At 38.1% G+C, this 18,447-nt stretch overlaps 1 protein-coding gene across 2 annotated transcripts in view; it reads right to left on the minus strand.

Annotated features, from left to right (window-relative positions):
- The window catches only part of PPP3R1 (protein phosphatase 3 regulatory subunit B, alpha), a 39,607-nt gene that overhangs the window by 13,988 nt on the left and 7,172 nt on the right, over positions 1-18,447 (minus strand). Inside the window, exons 1-3 of one of the 2 annotated variants that reach the window (XM_032684391.1) lie at positions 3,030-3,121; positions 2,903-2,927; positions 741-780 (exon numbers count right to left, since the gene is read on the minus strand). In XM_032684391.1, the coding sequence (XP_032540282.1) occupies positions 741-753 (13 nt within the window). In that variant the 5' untranslated portion in view covers positions 754-780; positions 2,903-2,927; positions 3,030-3,121. Of the gene's footprint in view, positions 1-740; positions 781-2,902; positions 2,928-3,029; positions 3,122-18,447 lie in introns of those variants that run through there. The other variant, XM_032684389.1, reaches the window with a different exon arrangement.

Genomic DNA, 18,447 nt, shown 5'->3' on the forward strand with positions numbered 1-18,447 from the left:
GAAAAACATTCAAGGGAAAAAGCAGCTAAGAATAGGTGCCCTTAGCATAACACCACAGGGACATTTCACAAGACAACCCTTTCTTTGGTCAGCCTTAGGCAAGAAATACTTTGTTATTTTTACAGGGTGGACTAAACCCCATGAGAGGGAGCAATGAACTTTATTCTCAAGTGGCCAAAAGCAAGTAACACCAAGTGGCTTCTCACCCACCTGCCTGGCTGCAAGCATACACAGGAAAAAACTGCTCTTTTAGTCTCAACCTCTCTCTCCTCTCAGGGCACAAAGCCAGTTTAGGCACCATACAACATACTTCACTCCTAACACAGTACTGACTGCAACACGAGCTGCTCTGCATCTCTGAGGAACTGGCACCAGGACTGATGGAAAAGCCCCAGGGGTTGAAACTATCAGTTATAACACTTCACCCTACAGACATCAGAACCACCAGAAGTTTGTTTCATATTCTAATGGAAAACAAAAAACAAAACAAAACAAAAAGCAAAACAAACAAACAAAACCAACCAAAAAAACCAACCAAAAAAACCACTTTAAGTGATTTTTATTTTAAAGATGGACTGATTTTTGAGTATACAATTGAACAGCAAAAGCTGTATCATTTCCAAAGGTATCTTTAACCCTTTTACTCTTTCAGTTAGTAAATAAACTGCATAACATACATGACAGCTGTACATATCCATCTCCATCTAACATTACAATGTTAGCAAGCAAAAAAAACTTACAGTGTGAGCACATTTCCAAGGGGTAGCTTGCCTCATTTCCCTGAAACACAACAAGAAAAACAGAACAAAGTTGCAATTATTCCCAAATTAGCTTTGAGGAACTATTTAAAGTTTAAGCACTGTAAAGGTCTCGGGCAATACAAGTTACATTGTTCTTAAAAGATATATCTTTTAGACCCACCAACCATGGACAGTGTTTTATTTGGATAGATCTATGTTACCAAAACATACAAAGAAATATGAAACCATTGAGAGATCTCCCAGATGAGAATTCCCATGAAAATGTCAGTGCACACAATTACAGTAAGAACTTCAATCCCATATTCTAAACTCAAAAAAACCAAACACTTATATACTGAGCAAATGCTACTTTTGAACTTAAAAATATTTAATTTCAAAACTTTACAAAGCCTGCTTTACTATTTTCTACATAGAAACAGACATGTCCTTATGAATTCTGATGACAAATCTTACTCAATTACCATAAGAAAAGTGTAGTATATTTTTTCCCCTGAGCCACATGCCCATTCCCCCCAAAAAGGATTCACACAGGAAGAATGAAGCAAAAGAAGTGTTTTACATGACCAGAAATTCCGACATAACAGCTTTATGTTTAATTATTTTTGTAATGTACTATGTTAATATGCTCCTGTTTTGTAGCCGAATGGAAAGTCAAACTACGATTTTTAATCCTTGCTAAACTACAACACAGCAATAGCACAAAAAATTAAAACTTTGAGAGTACCAACACTTGAAATTTGCACACACTGAAATCAACATGAACTGCTGACACATGAACGCCAAAAGACACTAAAAGTTGGTATTTTCCCCCAAATGGTTCACTTTGAGCCAGAGATCACAATACACACATACTTAATGACTTGTTTGAAACCATTAGCAAGGGAGTGACCAGATAACTGAAGGGATTCATAACCATTTAAAAAAAAAAATCTTTTTAAGGGAGTGTTTTACACAAGAAAACAAAACATATTTCAGATGAGTCTAAGACATGTTCTATTCAGCAGTGATTCTCTCACAGTGTAGAGCACAAGGGATTCCACAGCTGAGCACTTGCTCATCAAAATAATACAAAATTGAACAGAAAGAGAGATTACTTGACAGAAGAGGAAAAAAAAAAAAAGGAAGAACTACATTTACCCTGGAAGCATGAGGCTGCATTTCCTAATTAGGACAGAGAGGGGCAGAACAAACATCTTGTGAATCTAAACATGTCTGAGAGGAGATGTGTTGCTGGGGGGGGGGGTGTTAGCATTTTTTTACCTCCGGTACACTTTCACTTTGCTTATCCCCCACAATCCACAAGCTCTGTAGCTTCCTTAAAAAAGTTCATGTATTTCCTTTATAAGAAGAGCAGCAACAGATATAGCCTTAACTTCTTCCCCAATGCCTCCTCAGAGCAAGACAAAGTAGAAGAACAAGAAACGTAGACGAGGACCATCAGGTCCCTAAAAATTCAGAAGCATGACTGAGGTGTTCTGCAGGGAATCCAGGAGAACAGTGTCACATGGAAAATCTTGGATGGAACCCAACCAAAGTCTCAGGAAAAACAGCAAAGACCAAAACAGACAGCAAAAGGCTGGTGTCTGTATGTGAATATGAAAGGGTAGGGGATTTAAAACGGGGGGAAAGCAGAATTTTGAAACAAAAAGAAACAGGAACCAGGGGATCCAGCTAGGTTGCTCAAGACACGAGGTCATGAAGAGGCAAGAAAAACACCAGACTGGAAGGCTGCAAATTAAAGGAGAAAGTTGAATTAAAACCAGTGCATTTATGCACATGCACACAAATAAACAATCATAATTACATTAGAAGACTGTTCTGGGCATTTACATCCTTGTTCAGGTGTTGGGAAAAGTTAATTTCCAGTAATAAATCAATCTGCCTAAAGAAACATAAAATGCTTTTGAAAACTGAGCAGGAAAAAATGAAAAAAGGGGAATCATTTTCAGTTCATGAACTAAGTGTAACATTTATAAGGAGCCTCACTATGCATCTAGATGCACATGCTAAGCCATTATCAAGTTATGAAAATGGAGTAGTCTAAAAAATATTTGGAGAGCAGAGAAAAAAGTGAAATAAACTTCAGCTTAGCTTTTCTGTGAAATAAGTTACTGCTAAAAAAAAGTGTTAAGAATACTTACCTATCCAGGGCTGGATCTTAGATACCTAAAAAAGCAGAAAAATCTAGTAAGTGACAATGTAAAAACTACATGACTATTCCATATTTGCCATATAGTACTTAAATAAAGTATTTTAAAAAGTAGTTACCTGGCACTGATGTGCTGAATTTTCATCTTGACAGGAGGATCCAGAAGTCTACTAAAACTTAGAAAGCTGCTGGTTGCAGGTTTTTTTGGTGCAAATATCTGAGCTATTCATGCCAAGATTCCTGTTTGCACAGCTGTGACCTGGACAAACACAAAGGTGTTGCTCTATACCAAAGCCTTGATCTTCAGAGATGAAGATGAATTATTTAGTCTTGGGAGCAGGAATTTTTCATCATATTCTGAGCAGCTGTATAAGAAGGTCACTCGTCCCAAAATACAATCAGTCTGTGTACACATGAGACAGAAGATAAGCCCTTAAACACAAGCACTATGTAGGCTGAGTACTTTGTTGCTCAAGAAAAAAGAATTGTTTAAGAGTAGTAGGGAGTAAGTAAAATGGAAGGTTAGAGCTATAACCACATTAACATGTTATGAAAGTAGGGAGGGAAGCACAGCTACGAGACTTCATCAAGTACCTAAAGAGCCCTTTAAGAAAAGGGAAAGAAACCAGGTACACATTTTCATCTGAACAGTTTTAATTAGAAGAATTACCCAAGTTTAACCCTAGGATGAGACAGCATTCTAAAGAATGCTGAAAAATACAGTGATTAGACGCACTAACAGAATTTGACAGTTACTGCAAAACATAACCATAATTATAAACCTCATTCAGTAAAATAACACTGCACTGAAACTTTATTTTAATAGTTTTCAGATAATGATACTCATTTATAAAGACAGAAGCCACTGTAAAATGTCCGAAGATGTAATTTTATTTTATCTCTGATAAAGTAGTTGATTTATAGAAAAGTAACAAGGTTCTGATACAACTCATAAGATCGTCAATTTTAAAACCTCATTATAAAATTAGTGTTTCCTACCAGATACATCTAGTATACCTCACACAAAGTGAGATTATCCTCTCCTATACAGCATATCAGCACATTTAGAAATGAGTGACACATGGTCTGTTGAAGAAATGCAGCTTTTACAGAGTCAACACTCCACAACAGATTTGCTTGGCACCTACGCCTAGTGTAAAACACGCCTTCCTCAGCGGCATCTGGGCATCACCACCAGACTGCTGCTCTTCTCTCCACCTGCCCCATTAGAACAAGGGGCTGGAACATTACAGATAATTTGAATAGCCTTATCCTTTTAGAATAGTCTTGCAATTTTCTTGCATGCTGTTAGAGCCCTATGAGTTATTCCTGCTTAAACAGTCGCAAAATCACGACTTGTAGATAGAAATAAACACAGATCAAGGAACAGGCCAGAACTTACTAACAGAAGGCTGACCCAGTTCTGAATACTGCAGAAACACCTGTTTCCCAGAGAGAAGTCAGAACACATCACTAAAGTAGTTCAGAAGTCTGCATGACACGTAATGTGTTCCTTTAAGAACAGAAGTGTTCTTTGCAATTTTCTTCTCAACTAAGTACTCTTTTCTCCTTTCACCAGCTGTGCCTTTTGACTGATTAAAGATAGCCTCTTAACAGACTTAAGTCTTTATTTCTTCTGTAGTTTATCCTCAAAAACGTGTTTCTTGATTTTTCTTTCCCTGGCAGTTATTTCAAATACGAATCACTCTCTCTTCTTAAGATCAGTTTTGTACGTGCTCCTCCAAGGTACGATAGTTAAGGGCAATTATCTTGACAAGTTTCCTCTTAGTGAAAGACATGATCTGTGGATAGCAAATAAAAAAGGAAATTAGCAATTAGCAAAATTAGCAACAGAGTCTCAATTCTTAGCTGAAGCTGCTTATACAGAACAGCTTGTACACAGTAAGACATGCCACTGCAAAGCAGCTCTTCAGCATACATTAGTAGAACACTGTTTTTAGGTCTGTTTGATTGTATGTTACTTCTGTGCACGATGCACATCTTTTTGTCAGTAGTTCAGAGACTTAAATTACAGTGTCAGCCTTCAATTAGTTTTCTGCTTTTATATAAGCAGAAATTGTGTTTGAATGCCAGCAAGCCACAATGTCACCTTAGGACTAATCTCAAATTTAGTTCTCCAGTGGGGGTCTGTGAGTGACTACAAATGAAAATTAACTCCTGGACAGCTTAAAAAGTTACGTTGTTTTAAAGATTCCTATTTGTTTCCACAGTCAGACAATGAATTAATTCAACAAGGGGCAAGAGTGGTCTCTAATCTGTTGAGTACACGTACAGGAGTAGTTGTCCAAGATTTATTCCTTTCTGCAGTGACAAAGCTCATCCTTGTAAATGGCCTTAAACACGCAAACTGCCTTGTCACACCTCTGCACCAGATGTTTCTGCATTTGTGTATTTGGTGCAGGGGCATCTCATGGGGTGTCAGCAACTCTTGTATGTTGTGCTTTGTGCATCTGCTCCTACACCTTCTACCTTACTAATTATCTTTGTTATCACAAGAAAGAAACTACAGCGGGCGAGTGAAGCAGTTAACCAAGCCATGTCAGCTGGGGGCATTATCAAGATAATCAGCTCAACTCTCAAGTTACACAAAAAGCTGGTTTCCATCATCCACTTCTACAACTAGAAGAGAATGGAAGTGTTAAGAAGAGATGGAAGAAGCTGGCAGTCAATATTTAAGAAGAGCCTATGCATAAGACCCTTCTCCCTGTTCCACAAACACACCAAATGCTTCTCCATCTTTTCTCATTCTTTCCCATACCACCAAAATTAATGATTGATGAAAATTACCTGTTGCAGAGAATTCCTCCTCCTCCTCGTCCTCCTTCAAGCTCGTTTTCCATGTATTGCCATTTTCACAAAGCTTTAACAATGAGGAACTGACAGCTTGGTGAAGAGTTTGGGTTTGGTTTGGGGTTTTTTTAAATGATCATTGTTTAACGTGTTAGTAGAGCTTTGGCTGTCAGTGGCTGGCACTGTATCCTTCATCAACAAGCAGCAGGCAAGTTGGCAAACTAGAAAGGATGGTATATGTTAACAAGCTCTACAACACTTTTGCATGAATAGAACACGCCACAGACAGATCCAGAGTCGCATCCACACTGGTTTAAAACGAATTTCACACAAAGCCCAGGAGGCTTTAAGACATTTTATTATTAGAATTTCTGAATTAATGTTGGTTACCAAAAAAAATGCAAGATCTCACCTACTGTAATTTATACATTTCATATGTGACTTACCAGAACAATTAAAGCCTAAAAGGAGTTTACCAAAGCACAGATGAAAGACATACCCAAAGTTTCTGTAGACACCACAAGAAATACAGTTTAAAACAAGAAAAGCAAGAATAAGATTTGAGTGGAAAAAACCAGCAAGAAAAACACTTATCTACCCTGTTCAGAAACAGTATTAATATCTTATACTTGGCCTCCTTTTGTTAAATCTAATTAGAAGAAAAAAACCCCCACACTCAAACACTACCCAATACAGAGAAGTTGTGTCAGCCCAAGAGGAGTCTGTGAATCAAGAAAAACATGTCACTGATCATCTTCCAGTTATTTAACAGGAATATCCAATTTATACATTACAAAAGGAAACTTGTAAAGGAGATGTCATCGATAAGATCGCTCGGGAACTTGGCATTCGTGCCTGACATGGAGTAATTAAGTCACCCTTTAGGTTTTTTATTACAGACACTACAGAAATCTGCTAAGAACTGGGATATTCCAACAGTTACCCAGAAATAAGACTGGACTTAATATAAGAGCTGATAATAGTGTAGACTAACTGCCAAAATTTAGAAAGTAACATTGAAACAACTTGGTGACTTCTATATTGTTTTATGCAAAGCAACTACTAGGTACTCACTTTGCAAAAAAGTATTCAGGCACAGAGAGAGCAACTCTCCCAAACACTTCCTCCTTGGAATTAGCAGCTCTCCAGCACAAGACTTCTACTCAAATACAAAGAAAATAAATCCACCTCTCAGTTTCTTACGATCATACAAATGTTAAAATATTGTGATGCAAAAGAATTAAGTGAAGCCAAGAAATGAGAGGGTATTACATTAGAAGGCCTGTGGAAGTTCCAAGCAACTTTAGAGCAGCAACAGTTTCATTGTTGACCCCAAATTCTCAGCCTAGTTTCTAAGATCATGACCTAAAAAAAGAATTAAAGAAATAGATAAAAATGCCTGACACTCACCTCACATTCAGTAAGTTCCAAAATTAAATATCTCCTAGCAGTATGCTGTACTACACTTGCCAGTCTTACATTATATTTCCAGGTCACCAACAAATCCATTCATCCTGAAGCAGGGACAGCATGACAGCAGTTTAAGAGGTAAGGCTTACAAGCTGAATCCAACTCAGATGACAATTTTTTGAGTCTCCACAACTACACAGTGTTCACCACTTCAGCTCTGCTTGTACTCCATTAATTGCTGCAACCAAAGCTGTGGAGGAATCCCATGACATTTTATAGCCACCACCTTGACTGTCCAAAAGTCCAAAATAGTTTCTGGCAATGGACTGTCAAATCTGGGCACCTTGTTACCCTTTGGTGTGAACATTCAGTTGCAGACATGTGCAACAGACCAAATTAAACTGGATAAAAACAAGCAAGGAATTCTTGTAGGTTATCCAGAAAAGTAAGGGATTAAAGAAAAGTAAATAAACAAGGAAAGAAAAGACAAGGAAGAAAAACAAAGAAGCAACAGTAATGGTACCAGACAAGTAGCACAGACCACAAGTGTGACAGTAAAGGATTCGGGCATTTCTTTACAAAGAGCTGTGCTCCTCTGCACTTCTTTGAGTAAAAACTACTATTAAAATCATTGATTTTTATTATTAACACAATTCTGACAGCTAGAACTTCCATCATATACTGAATTCACAGAATGGTACTGGGTCATGAAAGAAATACAGAATATGGTCTTTACCAAATAAATCTTGCAATGGTCTGCTTACAAAGGAATGAACAGCATTTTTATGGAAGAGTATCCACCATTTGTTTCTTTAATTCTTTAATCAACCAGCAACAAGGTGTACACTGCAGCAGTGGATTACAGTTATTTTCTCCTGGACCACTGAAGACAAGATATAGCAACAAGAACAAACTATGAAATTTATGTATTGACCTTAAATCTTGATACTTAGATTATCTTGGGTGCAATGACACAGGACAACCAGGGAAATCAGGCCCAGTCAGCAGGGGTTCATGACAGGCAGGTCCTGCTTGACCAGCCTCACCTCTTCCTATGACAGGCTGACTCACCTGGTGGATGAGGAAAAGGCTGTGGGTGTTGTTTGCCTGGACTTCAGACAAAGCCTTTGACACTGTTTCCCCAGTTCTCTTGGAAGAACTGCCTGCTCATGGGTGCACTGTTCACCAGGTAAAAAACTGTCTGGATGGCCAAGCCCAGAGAGTGGTAGGGAATGGGAGTTACACGCAGCTGAAGGCTGATCACTTAGCGGTGTTCCCTGGGAATCAGTTTTGGGGCAAGTCCTATTTAATATCTTTGTGATTGATCTGGATGAAAAGACTGAGCACACCCTCAGTTTGCAGACTAAACTGAGTAGGGTGGGAGTGTCAATCTGCTGGAAGGTAGGAAGGTTCTGCAGAGGCATCTGGACAGGCTGGAGCAATGGGGCAAGGCCAACAGTGTGAGGTTCAATAAGGTAAAGTGCCAGGTGGGTCCTGCACTTGTGTCACAACAACTCCACACAGCGCTCCAGGCTGGGGGCAGAGTGGCTGGAAAGTGGCCCACAGAAAAAGAACCTGGGGGTGCTGGTCAACAGTGGCTGAACACGAGCCCAGGAGGCCAAAAAGGCCAATGGCATCCTGGCCTGTATCAAAAACAGCATGGCCAGTGGGACTAGGGCAGTGATTGTCACCTGTACTCAGCACTGGTGAGGCTGCACTGAGCAATCCTGTGCTCACTTTTGGGCCCCTCACTTCAAGAAGGGCATTGAGACACTGGAGCGAGTTCAGACAAGGGCAACAAAGCTGGTGAAGGGTATGGAGCACAAATCCTATGAGGAGCACCTGAAGGAGCTGGAGTTGTTTAGCCTGGAGAAAAGGAGGTTCAGGGATGACCTTATCACTCTCTACAACCCCTGGAAAGGAGGTTGTAGCCAGGTGGGGGTCAGTCTTTTCTCCCAGGTAACCAGGGATAGATAGGGGAAACAGCCTCAAGTTGCACAGAGGAGGCCCAAGTCAGGTAACAGGAACAATTTCTTCACTGAAAGAGTGGTTAAACATTGGAACAGGCTCCCCAGGGATGTGGTGGAGTCACCGTCCTGGAAAGTGTTCAAAAAAGCGAACGGATGTGGCACTTTGTGGTATCTTGCAATACGGATCAGTGGGCATGGTGGTATTCACTCAAAGGCTGGACTTGATGATCTTGGACAGCTTTGCCAACCTTAATTATTCGATGATTATTTTGTACCTTCCTTTGAGCTGTTAAGAGGTCCCTGGCTATACAGAGATAAAGGATTCAACAGTCACCAAGCTTTAGGATGCACCCTAAAAAAAAAACAAACAACCACACACACAAAGGAAAAAAAACCAAAACAAACCAAAAAAAACCCCATTGAACTTGCTTTTAAGTTATTCCAAGTGGTTTTGGGACATATGGGCTATTATGTATCAACTATGACTGGTAACTGGAAAAAAACATAGGGTATGAGGAAAAAAGGTTGCAGGAAGGTTCCTTTATTTCATCTAGAAATTTCAGTAATGATTTAACTTATCTGACTCAGCTGTAGCCCCATCTTTGAAGCTCCCTATGTTGAAGATTCTAAACCAAGAGTGTCAAACAGAGAGAAACGGAAAACTGCCACCATCTAATTCCTGCACCTTAACACAAAAATGTAATTTTTCAAATCTTAATTTGCCAAGGGATTGCTAACCTGCTCTCCTCTACTTTTTCTTCACATACACAAACATTAGCCAAACCTTGATCCCACAGGAGCTGAAAAACCGAGAAGCATGTTTTTAATGGCCCAGAAAATGTAATAACTGAAGTGTCAAATGCTTGAGGAGTCTAATAATCTTTTCTCTTTGAACAAAAAAATCATTTAAAAGAGCTGGAAAAAACATACAAGTTTCATTTGGGATTAAAAACAAACACTGTAACTAGTTAACACATTATCGTCCAATCAAGGTTTCCTTTGAAGAGGTAGAGGAATTTTCCACTTTCTGGCAGGCACAGTTTTCAAGAGGATACAACTTTCTAGCATGATACATCCACAACTCCTCACCATCTCTGTTACAATTCCATTTAGGTGTTTAATACCAGTGACATAAGACTGCCAATCCACTCTTCCGTTCCACCTTCATGTTTGAATACAATCTCCATTTTGGAGACTACAGGATAAACTGTGTTCTCCCCTGTACCTGCAGATGAGCGTGATCATTATCCCTTGAAAATTTACCCCGATAACTTTTTGCCCAACACTTCCAGTTACATTTCTTGTAAAGCTTATCAGAGTTCTGAAAAACCACTTAACTTGTATCAGTGTTCAGTTGTCATGTATGATCTTAACTCAAAAGTGAAAACTATTGAAGTACAGAAGTTCTTACAGCTGTTGTTAATATTCTAACTCAATACGTCACCTGAATGCTAATCAACAGCAAACATAAAGGAAGGCTACAAGCATTTTGTAGTCAAAAAAGGGCACTGCCAGAAAAAAAAAACAACCAAAATTAAACATGGCTTCTTTTAACTTACCTTAAAAAGGAGAAGATTTCAAGTTTTAAATGTGTTACCCCCAAAGCAGCCTAAACTTGTTAATCCTGCCTCTAAAGAAAACACTCTGACCTTCAGTACTGAAGGAACTCAAAAAAAGATTAATACCTAATTCTTCAACATGGCATTTAAATTGCAGACATCAGAGATAATGAACCAAGGCAAAGGGGATTGCCGGATTTGGGATTACAGTAGAGATCAAGTCGGGCTAAAGCTGTGACAGCACTCTGACATTGTTGTTCATTGCAAGTATGCAGAGTAGGTGTCAAAATTCCCTTTGCCACATTTAAAACAGAAAGTCTTATTAAAAAAAAAAAAATCTTTATTTTGGATATACTTATTCCATTTGCTCCTAAGAAAACAAGTAATAATTCTTTAGAAGATTCTTCCCTCTCACATGTACATCAGGTTCTACCACGTCCACCCTCAGGAGGCAAGAAAGACTGCACAAGCCTTAGGAAAAGCCTGCAGTTTACTCCTTAGTCACCATCTAATCCAGTCATGGACAGAGCTCAAGCTCTGTCAGTCATTTTAAGGGAAACCACTTGTCCCCTGGCTGGCAGTTGGCCAGTCACTTCTGCTATGCTTTATTTAAATCCTTCACTGTCCACGGGGCTCCTCCAATGTGAGATATTAATGGCTTAAGGCCATCACAGTCAAGTAACTATTCCAGGATATCACAGGGAAGCCCTAAACCAACGAAGCAAGAAGCAAACCTGAAACCAGAGATGGGTACTGATGCCAAAGACTCAACCAGACAGGAAAACTAAAGGAATCAAGGTTGTAATTATAAGAGGATTCAGCCTTTATCTTCAATACACTGTTTGGCTTTATTAATATTAAAGGAAACATAAACATAAAAACAATTTCAAATATAATATTTTATTCAAATAGAATAGCCCCACTCATTTAAATTTTTAATTTTTTGAATTTCAAGTGTTCAAGACTGAAAAGCAATCCATAAAGTTTGTCCAGTTACAGCAGGGATTTTATAGTTTATATTCATACACATAAATGCCATAGCTTTTCCTATCTGAACTCACAACCACTGAGTTTTCAGCAAAAATCCAAACTTGCACGATCTTGAAGGTGTGATAAAATATTTGGTTTGATACACAGACACACAACACTATTTACTTAGCAGCAGATAAACAAAAGGTGTCTCCCAGAAAAAAAAAACTGTCATCCAAGACAGAATAAGACATACAGATCCAGCAGAAACACTAAAGAAAGCAGATTGCCAAGCTGCTTAAGAAGAAAGTATGATCAGAGATAAAAACAGGTTTACTGCAAAGACTTTTTCCTAACTTTGGAGGACAAAAGAAGCCAAGTCAAAGCATACACTGATAATACCATTCATAGATACGTATCTATCCCCACAAACAACCTCACACAAGTTTGAGGAAAACATAATAAAAACCAAAATAACGAGATTACTTTAGACTTAACTCAACAGTTACCACTGTAATATGTGTGACTATTCACATTTTCTGTTCTATTTTATGATCTCCCTAGTAGAGCTTGCAGTATGTCAGGTAGACAAGAGTAAATAAACAGTGCCAGAGACAAACACAGTGAGTTTTTAAAACAGGGTGAGGCAGAGAATTGATTGTGCCACATATGGAAAACTAACAAATTAATCTTATTTGAAGGAGAAAAGCAAAACCTCATGTATATGAGAAACCATAAGCTCTCATACAAAACAATAAGAGCTCTCACTGCAAGAACTTGCATAAACACAGCAATCTGTAAATAAAACTTGAGAGAAAAGCAGTGACAGGAACAGAAGTGTTAACTTTATGAGCTAAGGTACAATTCACAATTTTGCTTTTGGCGGTTCCCAGCTGCTGCTCTTTAGAGGCAACAACCCAGCCTGCTTATGCAATCACTTCAGAGCTGCATTTCTAAAGCTTGCATCACTCTCGAAAATTCTCAGAACCCTGTAATTTTAAGCACATAAATGAATAATGAACTCTCCAAAAGCCAAGGAAAGGAGTTTCCCAGGAAGATTCTGAAGTAACTCAGCCTTTAGCAGGGGAACAATAAAGTTCTGCCACCACTAAATCACAGTAAGTTCTGATGTAATCAAGAGTTCACACTGGGAAGTCTTTGGGGTAAGACAGGTTGCTCCTCCATTGCCTCTGGAGGAGTCACAAAATATTTACAAGGTACTAATTTATCTGTTCCACTTATGTTAATGTATTGCACAAGCCTCTTCACTGGAGTTTATTCAATTCCTGGAGCTAAGGAGGAGGCAACAGCAGCTTTCTTCTCAACTTTAAAGATAACTGCAATTAAGTTTCTAAATCAATCCACCCCATGACTGCGCTGTTACATGGACTAACCCCACTCTAGTGAAAATGAAATCAGGACCAGGCTGTCCAGAAAATTTGTAATCCAAGCACACAGAAAGGTAGAAAATACAAAAGACTGCAAGGGAACAGACATATCAGTGACAAATTACAAAAAATACCCCACAAACCTGAAACAAACAAAAACCAACTACAAATCTTTATGCATAACAAAAGAAGACTTTTAGAGTATTTTAAAGAGGGTAACTTGGTAAGTATGTAGTGCAAAACCTTATCTAAAGAGTATGGGAGAAAGCATAAAAAGTGACTGAAGTTTGTAACAAGTGACTAAGGTGTCATGGGATTATCACAGTTAAGGGTCAACATCTTAATAACAAAGAAATTACATCAATTTACAGTTAACAGGATATTAAAGAGAAACAAAAAACAAAGCATATACACTGATCTTGTTCTTTGGGACACTGATGGACATAAACTGGATATCAGACACTTATGATCTCCAATTTAATCACTTCATTAATAAGAAGGAATTTTTTCCCCTTCATTGGTGAATATGAACATAGAAAATCCAAGCAACTGCACACAGTAAATTGTGTCACACTCCTGTGAAAGAATAACCATTTCAGATTTGGAAAGTAGAATAACACACAGAACAAAGGAAATAAAACTTCACTCAAAACATTGAGACTAAATATGCAAGCATCACTGAGAACCTGGAGGGACTACAAAGTTGCACAGTTTTCACCGGGAATTAAAATGGATTATACTCAAGCTATTATTTAGCATCTCATACTCTGTCAAATGAAGAAAGATAAAACTACCCAAAAGACTCAAAACATTCATTATGCAGGTAAAATATTTAGAAGGTAATTAAAGCTCTTTCAGCTTCTGCTTTTCTCTGCAACAATTTGGAAATAAAACAGATTTTTCCCAGAAAACAGACAATGCTCCAAACACTTTAACACAAAGCAATAGAAGAGTGGTCCATCCAATAAAACAATTAATCATTGGCTGACCTACATATAAATAGGAACAGAACAGTTACTTCACAAGAAGACATTAAATGACCTAAAGCTATATTGAAATATAATTTGCTATCTATAGACACACTCATGAGGCTGCCTTCAATTAGGCCAATTTAATTCTCTGTACTTCCAGGTACTATAAAACCAAAAAGAACTAGGGAGCTTCAGCAAACAGCTCTCTAGAACAACCCCAGTAAAAACTCTGCCAAGGTAATTAGTATTCAATATCCCTGCAAAATGAACAGAAATAGTTAAAGAATTACATTCTCTGTAATATTTCCAGTCAAGCACTCCTGCTGCTGGATCGATGAGGAGCATGAAACACAGGTTTTCTTTTCTCTCTTTAGTCATTTGTGAAAATTAGTCACTTAAAGGTACAGTACTTGTTACCATGCTTTCAAACTTAAACTTATTTTTTGAGTAGTCTTCAAAAAGCTAAAAGCAAGTGCTATCAACATCTGTAGAATCGAAAACTACCTCTTTAAAATATGATTTGTGACACTCCAAATACAAGGAATGAGTAGAGCTTAGGACAGCGCAGTCTTTTGAAGTTTCTGAACTTCCTGAATTAGCTTGTACCAAGAAGATCACACGTAACACTGAAAGCCTGAACTCTACAGGCAAGAAAAAAACCAATCATTGTATCAGTTTCCTACTATTGCTCTTCTGCAACGCTGTGAGCATTAGAAAGGAGTAAGAGTACTTCTCTCGGAAGAGGGTTTTCTAAAATGCAGAAAAGGAGCTACAGCAGTCACAGAACCCCAAATGAAGAAAACAAATCCCCTTCCTAATTTCCACAAGAAATGGCCACAGATCCTTGTGCCTCATCAGATGTATCTCACATCTGTATCAGGCTGAGACAAACACAAAAGATGAGAACATACGTGGAAATGAAATGGACCATGTTATCCTCCAACAGCAGCCAACAAACGTATTAATTAAGGTATTTGCTCCTCATGTAGTTCATAAAGGTCCCTTGCCACAAACTGTTAACCAAGTTGAGCAAGCAAAGATCACTATCAGTTAGAAAGTAAGTTTAGATGGCGCCATATTTTTAGGAGGTTTAGGCACAGCAGACTCACTGCAAGTGGTATCTGTAGAGAGGAGAGACAACAGCAAAGATACATTAACAGATTATGCTGCAACATATAACACTACTATGCTACTTAGTGTAAAAGACTACACTGCAGTTCAATATAATTTCCTGTTCACAGAAGCAGGTTGGAAACAGTCAAAAACAATGTGACCTGTACATCTTTCTCTACCAACTGATCATCCTAAGTTTTTAGGTTTCACCAGTGTATTCAGTAATGCATTAAGTGTAAAGGGTAAGGCTTGGGGAACAGTTGCAGATGTATTTTAAATGAATCTGAGAAGGCCTGGAGGAAAAAGAAAGACAATGCAGCTCTACTGCACACAACAGTTTACTAACAGTTTTATTAAAACACCCTTGAGAAGGGAAGTTTAAGTGCCAATTCAGAAAGTACCAGCAGTTCACATGAGGGCTTAAAACAGGAAAGTCACATAGGGCAGCACACAGTACTGCACAAACAGGCTGCACAAATAGGTGCTGTCACCAGCCCTTCTTCCCATGTAACAAACTTATAAACAGTTCAGTATCACTCAGTGTGAAAAAGGGAAATCAGAGTCTGAAAGGAGGTGACTGTTCTAAGCCTGCACAACAAGAAGGGAGAAAGGGGAAACAGTACAGTAAAAAAGATCACAAAGTAGGCAAAGTGTCGTTCAGGATCCATCACAAAGGAGGCTGAAGAACATTGTGAAGAGTTGTGAAAATGACACCTTATCTCAAGACAGAAAAGACAGTTCAAAAATGGGATTTGATTTCACAAACTGACAAGAACAGAAAATCAGGGAATCAAAGATGCAGAACTAGGAAAGATGTGCAAATCAAAGGAAGAAGCAGACTGTACTGAAGGGGAATTGTTGCACAGATACTGAATTTGAAAAATAGAGATTATTTGTACTCTGGTATTCTTAACCACAGGTAGCATTAATCTTAGTTATTTTCTTTGTTTGTTTTGGTTTTTTACTAAAGGAAAATAACTTAATCAGAACTTGTTGGTGCCACCTATTAAACTGAGACATTTTAACAAACTCAGGTTTAGTTTATGCCATTCAAGGATTCATGAAGAATTCAGAAAAGAATAAAGATGAGCCATATGGTTTGAAAACAGGCCCTACCAAAGCTCTGATACAATGCAGAGGGATCAAAACCACTGTAATTACAATATTAAGAATTTTACACAACATTAAACAGGTCTTCTGGGCATTACCAGTTTCCATTCTAAGTGAACACTTAATTGCCAACACTCTAGAACTTCAGAAAAATTAGCAACTGGTTTTCTGAAAAAAGATGCATTGCAAATTTCCAAAATCTCCTAATTATCACAGACTTCCCAATGAAAGGAAAGCAAAATGAAATATAGTAAAACATAAAAAATACCACAGTGCTTTCAATTAAGGTTTTCACTGCTATGGAGTATTCCAAAACCTCGAAAGAGTTTTCTTTACATAACCTGTGTCATGGAGAAACTACTGACTTATCATAATGCTGAGGTGATGTCCATTCAGGAGTTGGTTATATAAAGTAATATTCAAATGTTATTTAAAAGATAGAATATTTTAGGTAAAGTTCTTCAGGGCAGGAACTGACTTGTTTCTTGTATTTATATACAGGAATGTAAATACTGAGTATCAAACAGAGACATCTGTCACTTTGTTACAAGCTAATAAAAGGGTACTCAAAAGATTAAATTAGAATTCCAACCTAGTTTCAGTAGCTTATAAACAATCATGTCAAATGTTTGAAGAATTATCTAAAATCTCATTACCAAAATACTGCTAGCATCTGTAAGTAAGAGGTTCGTAGCACTTGCTAAAGAAAAGATCCCTTATCCTGACAGAAGTCAAAGCTCATTAATTGCTGTAACTGGCAATACAACCAGAAACAGCTGTTCCTGAAGAGCTGTAAATTTTTTAAAGTCATAAATGTACATAAAAGCAAGCATAAAAGTACACACAATGCAGCATTGGAAAAATTACTGCTACTTATAGGGTCTGCAGGTCCCAAAATAAGTCAAGCAGATGCACCCCTGCAGAGCACCAGTGACTTCCACTAATAATTCCCAGTTGCTCCCAATCAAGACTCCAGTCCAAGGCACAGTACAGGTAAGTGCATCCAACCCCCCAAAGACCAACCCAACTGTGCATAGAAACACAACCTGCCCTCTGAACCACAGGCCATCAGCTTTCTGCTACTCCTCATCTCACCTCCTCATATGCCATACTTTCCAAAATTTACTGTTTGCAAACCTTAAAGGCAGCAGATAATAAATGTGCACACATTTGTACCCCAGTAATATGAGCCGCAAACCAAAGAACACTTCTGATTTTTAAACAAGGGTTTTAACAGCTCTTTGGGAAGCACTGGGTAACACGGATGGACTTCACACACACTGCACAGAAGCTGAGCGACAGCTCTTAGAAAGAAGCCAAGATAAAATCTCTGCTAAACCCCATGCACACTCTCTCCCTCAAAACAATTTTTCTGCAATCTTCAGATGCTCTGCCCCCTGCTACAGAGCAGTGAAGTATAACTACAATCATGCAATGCCTAAATCCTAAATCACCATCTTCTCCTTCCACTCAATTTTAGTCCCTTTTACTCATATGACTTTTTGGTTTCTCACCATGAAGGGACATTTTGTCACCTTCTAACTCACTGTTCCATTTTTTTCAAGGCCTCTCAAACAAGAATTTTTCAGAACTGACCTTTGGCAAACTCAGCTGCACCAACACTAGAGGTGCACTTTAATATCCAAGACTACAAACTTACTAACCTTTCATATTTTACAAATTACATGTATTATTAATCTGATTTTTCAATGCACTGTCTGAAATAAAAAAAAACAAACAGTGGTACCTAATGCAAACACTTTAATCTTATAAAAACAGTGTTAGTTTTCCTGAAACATTTTATTCAAAACAGTTTGTTCATTTTAGTAATAAGAATCACTGAGCACGTTTAAGAATAAGTAAGGAACAGATATTATGCTTGATACCCCTACGAAGAACAGTGATTAGAGTACCAAGATAGCCTATTTAAGCCAAATATAAAAATCAAGTCTATTTATTCATATAGCATTTTTATTAGTGCTGTTAAGAAGTTCTTCTATTTATCATGGGTTTTTTTCCTAGACTTGTTAGCAGATCCACATTCAATAAAGCCTTAATCTAAAAGAATCTGTGAAGTGACACTTCAGCATTACCAACAAAATTGACCCATGACTGCTCAGACACCAAGGTGCTAAGCCTGTTAGCAGTGGCTCAATACTAAATTAAACTTCCCCAAGGGAACATCTTACACATACAGCACTGAAAAGCTGTTCATGCCTGCAGAGTACATGAGTTC

Source organism: Chiroxiphia lanceolata, chromosome 3, assembly GCF_009829145.1.
Source record: "Chiroxiphia lanceolata isolate bChiLan1 chromosome 3, bChiLan1.pri, whole genome shotgun sequence".
In the NCBI taxonomy this organism is placed as follows: domain Eukaryota; kingdom Metazoa; phylum Chordata; class Aves; order Passeriformes; family Pipridae; genus Chiroxiphia; species Chiroxiphia lanceolata.